Genomic DNA, 17,688 nt, shown 5'->3' on the forward strand with positions numbered 1-17,688 from the left:
AGATGCATGCGTTCGGGAAGACAAAACGCTAAGAACTGAAGACGCATGTGCTCCAACTTCGACCACAAACATGGCCACCCGTACATTAATCACCACAGTTGCCACTTGCCTTGCCATTTACGGTGTTTTGATTATTGTGTATTTATCCCATGACCTCTTGTTGCTGAGCCTTAGTTCTGTTTTTGTTAACTTTAGCATCTGCTCGAGAAAAACAAATATGCTGTGAAAGCTGCTGCCTGCTGCTGGCATGCTTGAACCATCTGAAAGAAGCTTGCCAAGCTGGAAGCTCTTGCGCTCCATAGAAACCATGATATCGTCGTCATAATCAAGTTGCAATCCTCTCATTATTTAATACTCACTCATCCCAAAATACTATTCGTTTTGACTTTTTCTATATACTTTAAAAACAAACCTGAAGTTTAGAAATTACATGCAAAGCACATTATAGGAATTGTAAAATTGGTCGAACCTGGGGGGATACTCTGCAATATGTGAAGATTCGATAGTCAACAAATGCACAAACCTCATACCATAGGAAGTTTCTCGACAAAAAAGGTGAGACCTCTGTTCCGAGAACCTGAAGTTTGGCTGCTGCAGCATGCCAATGCTCCGCTGCATAAGAAAGTTTCACCACATGGGGGGTTCCAATTAGCAAAAATGAACCTTCAAATCATATTTCTGCAGAAAAAGAAGATTGTGCAGGCAGTTGTAAAAACATATCCAGGTAGTATGTCACCATTTGCATTGAATAGGCCACATGGTTGGCAAATAAAAGCCAATCAGGTCTCCAATCTCCTACAGATGCAAGTCCCTAGCCTGAGGATCCCAGCTAGTGCATATTTTGATTCTACCAAGCTTGATTGATACCGATAAGGAATAAAATTAATACGAGAATAAACAAGGCATGCCAGATATGGCTGCCCAAGTTGTTTGCCTTATGGTAACTGTAAAAATGAAATGAGCACAGAAACTGGAGTTAAACCTGAGGGAAGCAAGTCGGAGAGCTTGTTCAGTACATAAAAATACATAAAAACAGGAGGACACTCATTTATTTTATCTGATGAGCATTACCATACCATAACATCAAGGGAAACTTAGAACAGCATGCAGGAAAATGTTACTATAGGAACAGTTAGGAAGCGAGCATCTCATTAATGAATGGGCTCAAACACATAACCAATAGGACACAAAGCAAAAATATAGAGGAAAATCAGAGTTACCTGTTATTTGTAAAAAAAAAGAAAAGAGTATAACGTTACCTCAAAAAAAAAAACAGAGAGCTTAGAATGTACACACCATCTATACGGAAATAGAAACCCACAAGCCTGCATTTTTTTGCTGCCATTCATGTTTCACAGTATTTCCAGTATTACCCAGTGGCCAGTGCCAAGATGGGGTTTGGGGAAAGGAATTTCCAGGCAGCCTTACTCACTTATTTTGCAAGGAGGCTAATTCAAAACCAGGATCACTAGGACCTCCAGTGGCATACACATCATGATAGTTATAAGGGGCATAATCTTTACTTATTCAAAATGGCAGAAGCTGACTGAGAAAATTGACGGAATGGGATGCATGAAATTTCAATGGCTGGAAGAAGAACAGGCATTCTTAGGTCAATAACAAAAGTTTTCTAAACGACTCAGTTTTTTACTTTTTGTACCAAACTTCATGGCATGGAACATTGGAAAAGGCAAGAAAATTTAGCTGGTCCAAGTTTATTGTGAGCAGCTAAACTTTTTGCAGAAAAACAGGAGAATACAAACAGAAGAAATGCAGTGCTACATCCCATATATGATGAATCATCATCCCATACAAAAAGGACTAAAGGAGTGATCCCATACAAAAAAGAGTGCCATAGGTCCAAGTCTAATACAAAATAGTTGTGTATGCCAGCTTAGCAGTAGTAAGAAAAGAGTTACATCTGATCATAGAATAAGGTGAAACCTACAAGGGTATGCTCTCTACCCTTCCACTAGCATCCAGGTAATGGAGATAAAGCTTAAATGAAAAACATCATCTCCAATGAATTTTTAGTAATAAAAAATTCTCAGTATGAAGTAAAGTATATGTCATCTGGACTGAAAAATGCATCCAGAGGTCATCACGAAGTTAGACAGCAGACTAACGATAAGACCTGTTTTTATGATTAGGACTTCAGCTTTTGCTTCACATTCTCATCCTTGCATCGCCGCTGATCAGCAATCATCGACTCAAAAACATCCAGGAGATCATCCAATTCCTTTGAATCCTCTCCCAATTTCTTCATGGCAACAACTATGCTCTCAATGGTAGACAAGCACCCAGCCCTTGGCTCATGCCTCACCTCACTATACAAGCTAACCCTATCTGACTCGAGCTTCACATGTGGCAGAAGTTGTAACCATGGATTCTCATGGTACATCCTTTGTGCCTTTGCCCAAGTGCCATCCAACACAATCAGATGCTGCACCTGACAACCTGAAGCATCTATGCTGATTGCCCGCTGACATGGAAACAGCAGAGCTGATTTTGGCGGTATGGTAATTGAAAATTCCTCAAACTCTGTTATTTCTCCAGTGAGTTTACACTTCTTCATTTGTATCTTTGTGACAACAAAACCATTTGAGACAGCTGCTTCACCAAGCGGGCCTCTTGATAACCATCTGATTTTTGGTTTCACACCACGCTCAATATCGATCCTTAGTTCCTTCTCTGTGAATGCAATAGTGCACTTATCCATGCTCTTCATGGTCCAATCTTGCCCAAGATCAGCACCAACTTCAACTTTTTCTACACCTATACCATTGCAATCATTGACCATCCCCTCACTTATATGATTGCTTTCACCATTAACAGAATCAACAACAGAGTTCCCTACCTGGTTAGCTCCAGAGCTAGGCCTATCCAGATCTGCAGGTTGCCCATCACTCTTCACCTTCTTGAATCCAAAACTACCAGCACCATTGTGGGCCCAACCAGGAGAACCAACCTCTCCAACAAAATTGATGTCTTCAACACCCAAATCACCAGAGGAATACAACCCTGAATCCTCAGAATCGCAGCTCGCGCCAACTTCATCTGATTTCCCACAAGTCCCATCACGAGGAAATGCAAGATTTCCGGAACGGGCGGTTACAGGATCGCATCCAAGACCCGGCGCCGCGGCGCTGCCGGTTTCGAGCGTGGTGAGGATGAAGTGGGCGCGGTGGTTGACGTCGGTGACCTGGGCGACGGCGAGGTTAAGGAGGCCGAGGCGCGCGACACGGGTGGAGTTGAGCGGGTGGTGGGCCTCCATCGCGTGCTGCAGCACGGTGACGCCGACGGCGGTGTCCACCGGAGGGGAGCGGAGGCGGCCGCAGAGGCAGAGGCGGATGGGCTTCGTGCAGACGCCGCACATGGGGCGGCGCTGGCCGGGCTCCCGCCGAGGCGCGTCACTCTGGCTCGCCGCTGCCATGGGCGGGCCTGAAGGGGACTGAGGCGGCCGCCCGGGGGAGGAGAGGTGTGGGCGGTTCGTGGGTTTGACCGAGGTTAGGGTTTCGGAGGATGAAAGATTTTTGTTGGGCCGTTGGGTATGTTCTGGGTTGGATTTGGAGGGGAAATAGAAGATTTTGAAAAGAAGAAAGGAAGCGGTCTCTTCAAATCTGTAGAGTTTCCATTATTTTTATAATTTTTAAATAAATAAAGATGGAATAAGTTTGTTTTTATATATACTTAGGGCTCGTTTGGTAAGGCTGTAGCTGTGGCTGAAACAGCTTCGACTCCTCCGGTAAAGGAGTTTCTCTGGTGGAGTTGAAGCCTTCTTCTATCTTTTATAAATAGATGGAAGAGTTCAATGTCCAATATAACCCTCCCTGCTCGTACATATATGAGTTTTATTTTTGCCCTAAATTTATAACATGAGTTCATATGAAATGAAAAATAAGAATATATATTATAGATTAACAAATAATTTGTATAGCTAAGTTATTGGACCACATAGCACACTGGTCCATATTGTTTATGTGGGTTTTAAAAGAGAATTACAGCCTTTTAGGCCCAAGAGAGACACGGGTGAGAGAGAGAAGTGGATAAGAAGAGAGTGTTCTGCTCTCTGCTCCTGGCCGGCCATGGTCGAGCTCTTGGAGCTCAGGCGGTCAAGCCAGCAGCGCAAGAGCTAGTGGATGAGATAGGGACGTGATGGAACCGGTCGTTTCGAAGATGGGGAGCTCGTTTGCGGTGGAAATCGGTGGACGGGAGTAGCTGGCTGGTGGTAGCACCCCATTGCCCCACGATGCCGTCAGCCGCTGAGCTCATCTTCGTGCTCCACCACCACACCCCGCGCGACGTTGTCGGCTGTGGTGCTGCTCTGCAGGCGAGGTAGGTGGTAGGATAGTGAGTTGGAATGGCATTTTGGGGTGTGATTTCGGTGAATTTCATGAGCAATTTGGTATTAGTGCTTGCGTAGTTGCGTGGATGGGGTGGAGCCACGGGAAGCTGGTATTTTGAGCTCCATCCGTCCGGTACAAATCGGCATGTGGCTTCGTATGGGCTTCACATTCACATGCGAAGCCGGTTTTGACTCGTGCATTTGGTAGGGCTCCTCGAGAAGCTAGTGCCGGAGCCGTTTGCCCTGCCAAAGTCAGCCTCAGTCCTCAAACGCTCATGCGTGTGAACAGGGTACATGTATAAACACACTAAAAGTCCGACATTATTTTAAAGTAGTAGACGTATATTTTGTCATGGGTTGGGTAGTTGTTTTGTAGAGAGGAAAAGAGATAATTTTTCTTAACATGGTTTGATTGTTAGCAATATAAATGCCTGCAGATAACTTTTAAGGCATTTTTTAGAACTTAAGTTTCAACTGAAAAGCCTTTCAACCCCACTCAACTCATATTATTTTTCTCGATATGAATCATGCCTAGTACTTTCCTCCTCGACCTCTCCTCATTTTTCCTCTTTAAAGATCTGTTCTAATCTTGAAACAAGAGCCATTCAAACTTCAAAGATTTGTGAATTCAGCTAAATAATCTAATTCTGATTTGGAACAATTCTTCTATAATACTACCTCCGATTATTTTACTTGACGTTCAGACAAGAAAGCATGTCTGAAACATTATCTACTACTTCCTTCGTTTCAAATTATATATCATTTTGACTTTTCTAAATTTATAAATATTTATATACATTTAAACATATACTATATTTAAGTATATACAAACATGCATGCGTATAGAAAAACTAATACGACCTATCATTTGGAACGGAGGGAGTACTTCCATGGCTGTTATCAAAGATGTCTGTTATCAAGTTATACCGCTTTTCTCTTATCTTATGGCATTGTCACGAAACTCGTATCATCCATCGTGTGGAATCCATAAGCAGGGTTGGGGAATGACAGCATGTGAACGTTTGGATTTTTTTTAAAAAATTTGGCTAGTGCCGTGCTGGCGTGGCGAGCGAGTGGTGGGCACACTTTTCTGGTCACCTACCCTCCGGAAATGACCAAACTGCCCCTCCACCTCAGCGCCACCCGCTCCTTCGCCGCAAGCCGCGCAGGCCGCCACGCGCACACCCCAACTGGTCGACGACGACTTCCTCCCTCCCACCTCGCCCCCGGAGAAAACAAACCAAAAGAAGAAAGCAGCGAGGGAGCAGCCTCGCCGCGAGATCTGGGACTGGGAGGTAGAGAGAGAGGCGCCCCGAAGATGCACGACTTCTGCTTCACGATCCCCTACGGGTTCGCCGTGCTGGCCGGCGGCGTGCTGGGCTACCTCCGCCGCGGCAGCACTGCCTCCCTCGCGGGGGGCGCCGGCGCCGGCGCGCTCCTCCTCCTCGCGGGGTTCGTCAGCCTCAAGGCCTTCGAGAAGCGGCGCAACTCCTACCTCGCCCTCGCGCTCGAGACCCGTACGCGCCGCCCCCTCCCCCTTCACTCTCGGCTGCGCATTTCGATTTGTTTGCGTTTCACGATTTGTGCGATCGTGTCCTCGGATAACTTGGTGGCGGATCTCTAGCTTAATTGTCGTGGATGGGCGGCCATTATGGGGTTTATGCGATGCCAATTGTCATGATGTGCGGTTTCTCTGTTGAAATTGGCCGCTGAGTCATCGCAGAAAAATGATTTTTTTTTACGGTAGGGTGTAGTAATTTGATTTGTTTGAGCATAGTATTATCTGGGTTTCCGACTTAGTTGATATGTTTGGGATCTGAAGTTCAGAGTTCTAAGCAGTTAGAAATGCTCGCTGATTCGATTGCGTTCAAAACATGAGAAATGTACATAAGTGTCCTTTCGCTGACAGTTCAAACACCAGGCGGTGGTCTCTGAGATCCCAGCAAAGTTGTTTCCTTGTGCTGGTGTCTCACTAGTACACCCTTGGGAAAGGGACAAACAAAAGGAATTTTTTGATGTTCGGTTGTTAGTGCATCACTTATCCTGTGTGTTTGCCTGAAGCGCCCCAATGATCCTCTATGAGCTGTTTGGAATGCAACTTTTCTTTTTCTTGGGAAAAATGTTCTTTGCTGGTACTGTTTGAGAACCCAGTGGGTGATTCCACCTCCAATAGTTCCATAACCTTTTCAGTGTGGCTTGTATTGCTCATCATCAGAGCCTCTTGCATGTTGCCTCATTTGGGACATGAGGACACTAGTTTGCTGCAACATCAGCAGTTTCTTCATAGCTACAAAAACTCCTTGTGCATTACACGTGGGTATTTTTTTTATCAACCTAATTTTATTGTGTATTATGGGTGTGTGCTCATGACTGATGGGAGTAAGTTTGCTTAAAATACCGCATTGAATTATACTGCAGTAGGTTGTTGTGTCAATGCCAGCTTAATGGTCATCTGATTCCTCTCGATCCTTTTTGTGGGTAAATCAATTGCTTTTGACATGATATCAGTTCTACTAGTATATCAAATCAGCCTCTGAATTTCTGAATCTGATTGGTTCCCATAGATGGGGTGAGATACTAATATTCACTTATTACTGGTAGATAGAGTGGAAAATCATCCATGATGAGATACTCATGTTTTAATCAAAGTTTGTAATGGCTCAATGGCTAGTTTTATGAGCATTCATACAGTTTTGTTCTGTTCTGGAACATGAAGGGAAATATTCTTGCTTGGTATGAACAGGCATAGGTCCATACATGTACTCCTGCAGTAGTAGACATGATCTAGCACCAGGCAATCTGCATGATCCTTTCCTGCATACCTAGGAATTAGGATTGTTTAGAATGCAGCAGTTCCACAGGAATTTTTCAGGAACACGTATGCTGTTTTTTTTTCAGTTTTAGATACTTTCGTTCACTCTGCGTTTAGCATAATTTTCATTTCCTTCTGAACTTCAAGAGATCAATAACTTTCATTGGCCTTTTCAGTCGTTGAAGTACACCAATTATCTCGAATGTGTCCCTTCTATGGCTGACTCCAGTCCAGTTGTTTCAGGACACTAAAAACACCTCATACAAAATTTGAAAGGATGTGAACAGATTCATGCTCACTGCCCTGTTGATTTATGTTAATCATCTTTGGCAGGGCATTAGTGCCAGCATTTTGATCTTGAGCTTCTAACTATTTCGTTAGAAAATTCTCTTGGAGAATTCAGTTCTTCCTTGTTTTGCAATTTAGTGATTGACTCCAAGAAATTGCCACAATCCTTTTGCATTCTCTTGAAAAGTTTGAAGAATTACTTATTGAAATTGGATGCTTCCAAATCCTACTCCAGGGTGGAATCCTCATCAATGAACACTTATTGCCTATGGAATCCTGAATATGTTCTTCCATATCTTCAAAGTTTAATCCCAATAAAGCCCTGAGGCTTACAAAAGGGTGTCCCCTGACCCCTCCTGTGTCAGATTTAATGATATATCTTACTGTTAAAATGTTTTGGCCATATTTTGTATTTTACAGACTGTCAGTTCTTGTTACATACCATGGTAACTTTTCTTAAGAGACTACAATAAGGTTAATGCTTTCCACGAACTGTTGTTTCTGGTAGAGGCATCAATTGCTAAGTGCAAAATAAACGAATGAAATACCTTTCTGCTTCTGCCTGCAAATTGCTTTGTTGCTTATCGTTTCTGTACTAACTGTGCAATTTTGTTGATATCAAACAGTCTGTGCATTCGCCCTGACCTACGTTATGGGGCAGAGATACCTAGAAACTTCAAAGGTAATGCCAGCTGGTGTTGTTGCTGGTCTCAGGTAATGTCAGCCTCGACACTTTGAATGCCACACTGGATTTCACACACCACAATTTGTTTTCCTCCCGCAAATAGAAAAATAGCTTCCCCGAGCTAATGTTTAGTTTTTTTTCTTGCAGCGCCTTGATGTCTGCATTCTATCTATTCAAGATTGCAACCGGTGGCAACCACATCCCACCAAAGAAAGAGTAAACCAAGATTTAACTTGTAATATATGTTTGATTGAACTCAAAGGATCACGACCGATTATGTTGTCTAGTGGCACAGTAACTTCAGGGACTAGTGTTGTTCTCCATTTGTAATTTCTGTTAGAATGTACCATGGAGCTCTGAACTTTGTACAAGAAATAAAGATTAAAGATGTGATTCACGGAAGCGAATGTGATGTTACTGACGCAGGCTTGTGTGATCATGGTAACTGCTTCCTTGCAGTGGGGGTCAGGGCCATGGCCAGACTGAGCTATCTTCACCCTTGCCTTGTGAGAATCATAAACACACGAGGCAGCAGAGGAAGAAGAGCCCTTTCAGCTGTGGAAGAAGCATCATCCGTGTTCATTCAGCCATGGTACTTGGATGGCAGGCAAACCTGATGATCGTTCATGGAGAAGCGATGTAGAGGACACTGCTGTGGAACTGTGGAAGAAGGCTATAAGATGTACTAGATGCAATGGACACTCTGTCAAGCTGGAGCGGTACTGATAACATTGCTGAAGATGAAATTTCCCAGTCAACGAGTAGTGGCAGGGGACTGTATGGACACACAGAATCACAAATCATAATTCACAATTTACAACACACGCGACCTGAATGGGGATCGATGGCGCTAGCTGCTAACTAGCTCAGCCTGAACCCCATCGCCCAGGCCCTGAGCATGAGCAGGCCGTGCGCGACCATGCCGCAGAGGAATCCCAGCGCGGCGCTGGATCCGACGAGCGACACGGCGGCGCAGAGCAGCATGACGAACGCCTCCGCCTTTGAGGACATGTCCCTGGCCACGACGGCGAGCTCGACGCCGGCGAAGAGCAGCAGCACGCCGAGGAGCCCGACGGGGAACGCCACCAGCACGCGCAGCATGGATCCCCCCAGCGCGAGCCCCAGCGCCAGCTTCAGCGCGCCCAGCGCCGCTACGCACCCGCCGCTGCGCCCGCCGAACCTGTACTGCCCCGCCAGCCCGCCGGCGCCGTGGCAGCACGGCATGGCCCCGAACCAGCACCCCACCAGGTTCATGGCGCCCATCGTCACCGACACCGACGTCGCCGACGCCGCCGCCGCCTTCTCCGGGAACAGGTCGCGCGTCAGCTTGCACACCGCCACCACGGAGTTGAGCACGGACAGCGGGATCTGCGGCACGGCGCCCTTGAGGAACCCCTGCCTCCACGCCTCACGCGAGATGCGCACCACGCGCATCCGCGATGGCCCCGCGCGCAGCTCACGGACCGCCGCCGGGTGCCGCGCCACGGCGAACGCCACGCCCAGCACGAACACGATCACCGCCGACGGGATCGCCGGCGCCGCGCGCCTAATCATGGAGCGCCAGCGACCTGATTCGTCCCTCTCTTCTTCTTGGCGCTCTCCTTCTTCTTGGCTTTGGCGATGTGTGTCTCTGTCTCCTCCTTGGCCATGGCCTTGATCTTGGACGGTGCTGCTATTGCTGCTGCTGCGGCGGCTGCTCTCGGATCCTGCGCCGTTGACGAGGAGGATGAAGCAGATGGCTGCGATGGCCAGGATGAGGCCGTCGAGGCCGGTCCAGGGGCGGCGGCCGGAGGACTTGCCCTTGCCGAGGTTCTGCTCGTAGCGGATGTACTTGACCGCCGCCATGGCGAAGTTGAGCCCCTGCGCGAGCTGGATGCCGCGCACGACGGGGAGCGGGACGAACCAGTAGACGAGCTGCATCAGCCGCGTGACGCCGAGTAAGAGGACGAAGGCGGCGGTGAGGATGCCGGCGGCCATGACCTCGGGGATGCCGAACGAGGGGTCGGAGAGCGCGGTGGCGGCGATGGCCTTCATCGGCTGCACGGGCATGGGCACGCCGTAGATGAGGCCGGTGACGGCGTTGTAGATGCCCGTGAAGATGAGGGTGGTGCCGAGGTCGAGGTGGCTGGCCAGCGCCAGCGACAGCACGATGGGGATGTAGGTGCCCAGGTCGCCCATGGCGCCGTTGAGCTCCGACCACACCGACCGGAACGCCAGGTTGTCGCGCGCGCGCAAAAGCAAGGACCTTGGCCCCCTCGGCTCCTTATCGCCGGCGAGCGCCGCTTCCGGGTCAGGGGTCACGGTGGTAGCCATAGCTCGATCTCGTCTGATCACCGTGGTGGCTGGCGAGAAGAAACAAAGGCGCTGCCGCAGGATTTATAGGCGGCGGTTGGTTGAGGTCGTCTCCATCGATCGTCTCCATCGATCGGCTTTGCTTGCCTCATTCGTTTTCACGCACTTCCTTGGTTCATATTCGTTTTCCTTTATTTTTATCAAAAAATTTAATCTTTGAAGCGTATTTATATATCTTTTTTTTAAGTTTTGGTTTGCATCATCACCAGGGGCACAATAATATACATGTCAGCAATCATCATCAGTAGTATAGGAATCCAATAAATTATTTATACAGGTACGGTATTTGCTTCATGTTTATCTGTCAAAGTTTGTGCTCAGTTCGTATACACATTTATCCACGTTACTGAGGTCCTGTTTGGTTACTTTTGCTAAAATTTAGCATCTAAAAGTTGCTAAAGTTTAGTCAAGGTTGTTTGGATACCTTTGCTAAACAACATTTAATGAGATGGATAAAGACTTGTTTGCCCTTAATGAATGCACCAGACAAACAATAAATGAGGGGTATAGGTTGTCCAGCCCACCTTTTAGCAAGTTTTAGCAACTAAAAACTTGCTAAAGTGCTAAACTTTAGCAAGCTTTAGCAAGGGTGTTTGGCAGTTAGCAGCTTTGTTGCTAAACTTTAGCTGCTAAAGTTTAGCAAGGGTATCCAAATACCCCCTGAATCTGATAAATTAAAACTTGCCGTTTAAATATTTCTTTTCTTCTGAAAGAATGAAAAGAAATTAACTAAAAATCATCGGAATTAAAAGGAAATTAAACGACTGTTCGGTTCGCTTAAACAAGAAGTGCCGATTACAAGAGAATAATAGAGTGAGAAGAGTTTGAAGGCATCTGGTTCTCTTCTGACATCATCGTGTTCCATTTTAGTGATCGGCTCAGTCACAACTTGGGATTTGCTGTTGCCGTGAGTACGTAGGATTCATTCTCATATGGTTTTTTTTAAGGCAAAACAGAGAAGGTAATATTTCAAACGAGGACAAGAACAATAAAAAGCAAATAACCACATTTTTCTCTCTTTTCTTTTTCCAGCTTACGCTATCTCTTTGTTGGTGGTATGGGGTGTATGAGTCGGGTTCGTCCACTTATACATTAAAACAATGCAGAGACACTGCGGATTCTCTGACGTGAAGGAGTAAAGTCAGAGGGCTCCTGTAGTCATAACTTCTGATGTTTTTTGACCGCCCATTCCAGCACAATTGTTATGCTACAGTGATTGAATCGAAGGCACCGGTACTATTCATCCAGACACAAATTGGGTAACTTCTCTTCATGAAGTTAGAGAATCCGCGCCGGCTGAGACAAAGTACATGTACTACCATCAGTAAAACAGAAGAACGTTTCGTCCCTCCTTTTTCTTTTTCTTTTTTTGGTTGCAACGATGGAGATGGCGATTACATTATTGTTCGAAAAGAGGAATATATAGAAGTTAACAATGTTATCTTCCCAACGCATCACGTACAATTTGGTTGAGGCTGTCAAGCTAGCACAGAAGACGTGTGTTTATTCGGTGTAGGTGTTTCCTTACCTCATCTAATTAACATCAGTTGACAGCATCTTTCAAGGAATATGCACTTTTATATACTGCTAGAGTACACAGGTTAACTAACAGTAGTAGTATGTATATATACAAGGAAGGCATTAGCTGCGATTTATTTTCTTCTTCCTTTTTTCAAATCATGAACACAATTGTTTTGTTAGTTGAGCAGTACTAGCGAATGCTCCCTCCGATTCAAAATACATGACATTCGAGGCAATTGGTGTGGTTTACAAGGTGAAATTTTGACTAGTAATTGATTATAACATTTCAAATGAATTTAACTGAATATTATAATAAAATTGTTTTTTTCTGATGATTGTTGCAACATCCATATGACATACCCAATCTATATAATTATTGTATAATACTCCCTCCATCCCAAATTGCAGCTCGTTTGGTATTTCATGACTCATAGTTTTTACCATATATCTGAACATAATGTATATTTATGTGCATAGTAAAAGGTATGAACATGAAAATATCAAAACGGCCTACAATTTGGGATGGAGGGAATAATAGTTAAAAATTAAAGGAACGATGAGTATAAATTAAAATGACACGCAAGGAAGATGGAGGGGCTAGGGGAGTAGTGAGCAATTGAGCATGTAGTGCCCCATCGGAGCCCCAAGAGGCAAGCATACAACGCCCTTGGTGTGTTTCTTTCCTTCTTTTGTAGCAACGGCTATGTCAAGCTGTATTCTGATGAGGGAAATTCTCCTAAAGTGGCTAAGTGTATGATGCAATATATATATTCTCCCACTGTGCTTTGTTTGGATTGACAGGGCTATCTTGGGCGGCGAAACCCAAACATGCCCTACTCTGCCTATTGCGCCGTAGTGATTAGTGAAACAGAAGTGGCAGCCGGCCAGCCCCATGATGGAAGGTCAAGTTCAAGAGGGATGGCTTCTATCGTCACACATCTCAAGGCCCATGAAAATGAGTGACCAGCGCCACCACCATAAATGACGAAGCCTCCCACTACGGTACTCAGCACACTGCTCGCTCCAGTCCATTCTGCGTTGTTCACCATGGCATCAAGATCTAGCACAGTTGGGCCAAAGCTGCTGGACATGAAGATCTGCTGGACATGAAGCTTGCGCTCCAAAGCTGTCAGGATCGTGGATTTGCATCCGGAGCTAGCTATACAAATTGGAGGCGAATAATGTTGCTGGACGGACGGTGAGCATCGCGTACTTCTTGCACAGAACCTCACGGGCTATAACAGGGCAGGCAAACAGGAACCACATGTGTGTGGCTCTGAGTCGGAGGGCATAGGATGTCAGTGCCCATCTCATTGAGCAAACCGTGGATAGATCCATCTGAACACGGCCGGGCCGGCATGTTCCAGATTATGGTATAAATGTCCATGCAGCTCGTGGCCTGTCTATCCGGCACGGAGCTCTTTTTTTGCCCGGCCCTAGCCCAGCCCGGCACGGAGAGCTTCGTGCCCGTGCTAGCCCAACCCGGTATTGCGTGCCGGGCGTGGGCCACTACCTCGGCATGTCGGGCGGCATGAGCCCAGCCCGGTTTGAAGAGATGGCCCGCTAAAGCCCCGTTACCCGCCGCCTCATATAAAATTAAATTTAAACCCTAGCCACTGCCCCCTCCTCTCTCCCCCGCCGCCACCTGGCTGCCTCTCTCACCCTCTCCGCTCCGTTGCCTGCCTCTCTCTCGGTCGGCTCGGAGTAGAGCTCCTCCTCCCCTCTCCCGCCATCGCTCCACCTCTCCTCCCCTCCTCCTCCGCCGCCCCCCTCTCCTCCCCTCCACCGCCGGCGCCGCTACCCCCCCTCTCCTCCATGTCGGCACCGCTCCACCTCCTCTCCTCCACCGCTAGCGTCGCTACCCCCTCCTCCCCTCCACCGCTGCCGCCACCTCCTCCCCTCCGCCGCCATCACCGCTCCACCTCCTCTCCTCCACCGCTGGCACTACTACCCCCTCCCCTCCACCGCTGCCACCACCGCCCGCACAGGGAGCATACCGTGAGGGCCTGCCATGCCTCACGGTGGCCCGAAGTCGGCCGTGCTTTATGGCCTGGCCTGGTACGAAATGGGCCCGTGCCTGGGCTGTTGGTGCAGCTCGTGGGCTGGCACGGCCTGGCATAGTAGAGACATAGTGCCGGGCTAGACCCAGCACGAAGGGCCTGACCTAGCCGGGCCCATGCCAGGCCGGGCCGAGCCGCCCGTTTGGATATCTATAGACCATAGGATGCATGTTACCCATCACTAGCAATTAATAATGTGGTTGGCCCTGGGGAGCAGGCCTCCTATATTCCCCTTCCTCTCTACAAGTTGATCTCTTGTCAACCTAGCTTATTGTCAGTAGGATATCTGTGGTGACCATACTAGATGTCTTGAACAGTCTGGTATGTAGCACCGGAGCATCATGCAATATTGTATTTATCTTTACTGGGATTAGTTAATTTGCGGCCACACTAGGTACCAACTTATCGCTTCACATTTTCTAATTTCCTAGAATAATACTGAAAATATATATAGCATCTCGCTGTTCACCTCATGTGAGCTTTCAAGATTATATTACGCATGTCAGAAGATAGTAGTTGCATAAAACCTTAAAGCATGACGACCATCTCTAGTCAACAGAAATAGGAATATATGGAAGATAACATACATTTATAGACAGAGAAATCTCATACAACACATTTAAACAGTTGGTCGAACGATCTCGTTCGTACATGTATGCACTGACAGATCGAAACAGTAGAGGTACTGGCAATGGCACAGCTCATCATTGCACACATCATATAATAGATCATAGATCTCTTCACCACCCCAGAGATAACAGAGAAATAAAGCAATTGTAAACAATGAAGAGACGACGTCGTGCAAATGACTGCAAAAAGACACCATGTAGCAAACACTACTAATAATGGAAGAATATCGAACTGGAGTTGTATGGGATAAGTTTGCAGCCACGAGCCGTCTAGGATAATCTCTAGTGATCACAGAAGCATAATCTCAGATGTTTCAAACTCAGATTTGGGATAAAGGGTTCCGAACTTTTTGAAATTTGGTGCTTGATCTGTACCGGTGAAATGATAAGGTCTATCTATCAATATATTGTTTCTTTCTCTTGCGGTTCTTGATGTGTCTTGTCTTCACTTGATTTTATTTTCTAGCTCTATGGCAAGTCTTGTACTCCCACAAATTAAATTTGAGCAGTGAGGAAGTGAAGAACTTGATCCACATATGTTTCCTTGAGATTTTAAATAACTCAAACAATGGATAATTCTTCGATGGTATGAGGTTACTCTTTTAATTATGTACCCCAAATGTAGTTTTTTTTAAATCGCCTTGAAATAAAGAGAAAGAAGGATCATCTGCCAACCAGTCTTATATTACATTTAAGTTAAAATATTATGGACGGAGAACTTATATATCAGCACATTTGCAGTCGCAATTTTTTGTTAACAAATTAAGGCGACACTCACAAAAAGGGGAGAACAATTAAACCGTTTAACAAATGTGTACATCAGAGAACAGTTCAGTTTTTCTTAGATGGGAATCATGGACGGAGGACAAAGCAGCATATGTGCAATGTAGTTTTGTTCCCAAGTACTATATTACAAGTCCATTGAAGTGTCAGAAATATATGAAAACCCTTCCAAACTATAACAAAAACCATGTCGTGTGATGATGTATCATTGTACAGGTTAGAAGTACGGTACGATGAGAGCTAGTTAATACCATCTGCCAAGGCGTAGCAATGTTTTTTATTATTGCTTCATATGTTTCAACGTGTCTGCCCTTGACTCTTGGTCGCACATCGGTGCATATGTAATTACCGCTTAAACTTTTATAGCTGAGCAGGTCATCACCTCTAGATGACACTGCTTCTACTTGTATTTTGGCTTCCATCCTCTTAATGAAATACGTGCCAAGGCACAATCGCGAAAATGTTTCAACGCGTCTAAACTCCCACATGATTAATTCTTACGCCTTAAATTTTACTGTGATCATGTTGTGCTAATTAGATATTACTAGCCCATCAAAAGCCGCTCCTTCGTGAGCTACTAATTTTAAGAGAGACGAGTATCAGAAGTCCATAGACAAATTTAGAGTCCAAGCCCAATCACTTATCTTTGCTCTCTTATTCATTCACATTCTAATATAGTACTAGATACTTTTGTAACATTTTATCTGGTCATGATAGGATTTAATATACAAATTTAGATTTTCATAGTTTCCCCTTTACGTCGCATCTCCTTGTGTGTTTAACATATGTTTAGTTGAAACTTTGCTTGAGCCATGTGTTTAATATAGAAACTAATATGCTAACCATTTCATGACTACATGTAAACAAGATCTTGTATGGTGATATGCATTATGCGTGTGCTAGTTTCTTTTTCTGTATGAAAAATGAGAAAAGTTGTGTTTTGGGATAATTAATAAACAATAGATATAGGCACTTTCAGATGCAAATTACGAGGGATTGCTTATATTATTTTTCATAATGACACAGGTGAGAAATTTGAATAATATTTGTGATGTTACTTTAAGTTCACAATATTTGAGGTGGTTAATTTGTATATATATTTAGATGCTTACTTAATACCTTGTTTTTATAATGGTAACGATTGGTAAAGATTTTAGAAATAGGATAGATCCCATGACTGTTTGGGGCTAAATGTTCTTCCACCTTTGCCCTGAACATTCTCAATGATTATTAAATTATATCAAACTGATAACTAGATGTTTTTATTTTTGTGTGAGTTTTATAATTTATTTTTTATGCATATCGTAGTGAATACTCTAAAAAGGTCACTGATAACAAGTAAGATGTAATAGAAAACTCAACATTCGTCCCGAGACTCAGTACCGGTTGCATTTTAACTCGGTACTAATGTGAGCATTAGTACCAGGTCTAACGGCTAGTCCCCAAGGAGCCCCCCTTGACCCCCTTTACCTTCACCCGGTACTAATGGGTGACCTTTGGTACTGGGTGACCCGGTGCTAAAGGGGTACCTCCCCTCATGCGTCAACCCCCCTTCTTTCTCTCACCCACGCTCACCCCCCTCCCCACAGTACTTATCCACTCGTCCCCCTCATCCGGCCTCTCACCCGTGCCTCTCTCTCTCTTCTTCTCCCTGCCGAATCCCCTCTCTCTCCCTATCTGAATCCCCTCCCCTCTCTCACCCACACAGATCCCATCGCCGCCCCTCTCCTCCCCCCCTCCGCTCTCCCCTCACCTCTTGCATGTGGCGAGGACCGGTGGCGGGGCAAGGAGCGGCGGAGGCAAGAAGGGAGAGCGCGGCGAGGCGGCGGAGCGGTGGAGCTCCGGCGGGAGGGTGCAGCGGCGGAGCGTCGGCAGGCGTGGCGGAGCAAGGAAAGCCTGGATCTTGGAGTAGTGGCCACCTCTCCCTCAGATCCAGCGGCAGCGGCAACCGGCGGGCTGAGGAGCAGCGGCGGTGGCAACCGGCGGTGGTGGCTGAGCAGCATAAGTACACCGCCTCCCTCCCTCCCTTCCTTCCTCTCTCTGGTGCGGGGCTCGGGTGCTGTGCGGCCGGGGCTCCGGCGCTCGAGCGGACGACGGCAGGTGCGGCCGGGGCTCCGGTCGGCGGATTTTTTTTATTTTTTAATACCCCTTTAGTACTAGTTATTTGACCCGGTAGTACCGAAATAGAAAAAATGCCTCTTTCCTGCAGGAGT

General features: G+C 46.1%; 3 protein-coding genes across 3 annotated transcripts; 1 reads left to right on the forward strand and 2 right to left on the reverse strand.

Moving 5' to 3' along the window:
• Positions 1–1,764: 1,764 nt before the first annotated feature.
• On the reverse strand, positions 1,765–3,521 carry LOC117840764 (uncharacterized). The gene has a single exon (XM_034721285.2). The coding sequence runs from the start codon at positions 3,431–3,433 to the stop codon at positions 2,147–2,149; it is 1,287 nt and encodes a 428-aa protein (XP_034577176.1). The 5' UTR covers positions 3,434–3,521; the 3' UTR covers positions 1,765–2,146.
• Positions 3,522–5,509: 1,988 nt separating this feature from the next.
• LOC117839976 (protein FATTY ACID EXPORT 5) lies at positions 5,510–8,532 on the forward strand. The gene is made up of 3 exons (XM_034720427.2): positions 5,510–5,862; positions 8,072–8,159; positions 8,278–8,532. Exons 1-3 carry the CDS (start codon positions 5,664–5,666, stop codon positions 8,348–8,350), a joined length of 360 nt encoding a protein of 119 aa, XP_034576318.1. The 5' UTR covers positions 5,510–5,663; the 3' UTR covers positions 8,351–8,532.
• Positions 8,533–8,820: 288 nt separating this feature from the next.
• On the reverse strand, positions 8,821–10,595 carry LOC117839974 (molybdate transporter 1). Its single transcript, XM_034720426.2, has one exon. It carries the CDS (start codon positions 10,441–10,443, stop codon positions 8,992–8,994), a length of 1,452 nt encoding a protein of 483 aa, XP_034576317.1. The 5' UTR covers positions 10,444–10,595; the 3' UTR covers positions 8,821–8,991.
• Between the last annotated feature and the right edge of the window lie 7,093 nt (positions 10,596–17,688).

Source organism: Setaria viridis, chromosome 9 (genome assembly GCF_005286985.2).
Source record: "Setaria viridis chromosome 9, Setaria_viridis_v4.0, whole genome shotgun sequence".
Classification (NCBI taxonomy): domain Eukaryota; kingdom Viridiplantae; phylum Streptophyta; class Magnoliopsida; order Poales; family Poaceae; genus Setaria; species Setaria viridis.

Coding starts and splice junctions, on each gene's coding strand:
- LOC117839974 (XM_034720426.2), bottom strand. CDS start 10,443: ATGGCTACCACCGTGACCCCTGACCCGGAAGCGGCGCTCGCCGGCGAT.
- LOC117839976 (XM_034720427.2), top strand. CDS start 5,664: ATGCACGACTTCTGCTTCACGATCCCCTACGGGTTCGCCGTGCTGGCC. Junction 5,863..8,071: donor CGCCCTCGCGCTCGAGACCC/GTACGCGCCGCC, acceptor GATATCAAACAG/TCTGTGCATTCGCCCTGACC. Junction 8,160..8,277: donor GGTGTTGTTGCTGGTCTCAG/GTAATGTCAGCC, acceptor TTTTTCTTGCAG/CGCCTTGATGTCTGCATTCT.
- LOC117840764 (XM_034721285.2), bottom strand. CDS start 3,433: ATGGCAGCGGCGAGCCAGAGTGACGCGCCTCGGCGGGAGCCCGGCCAG.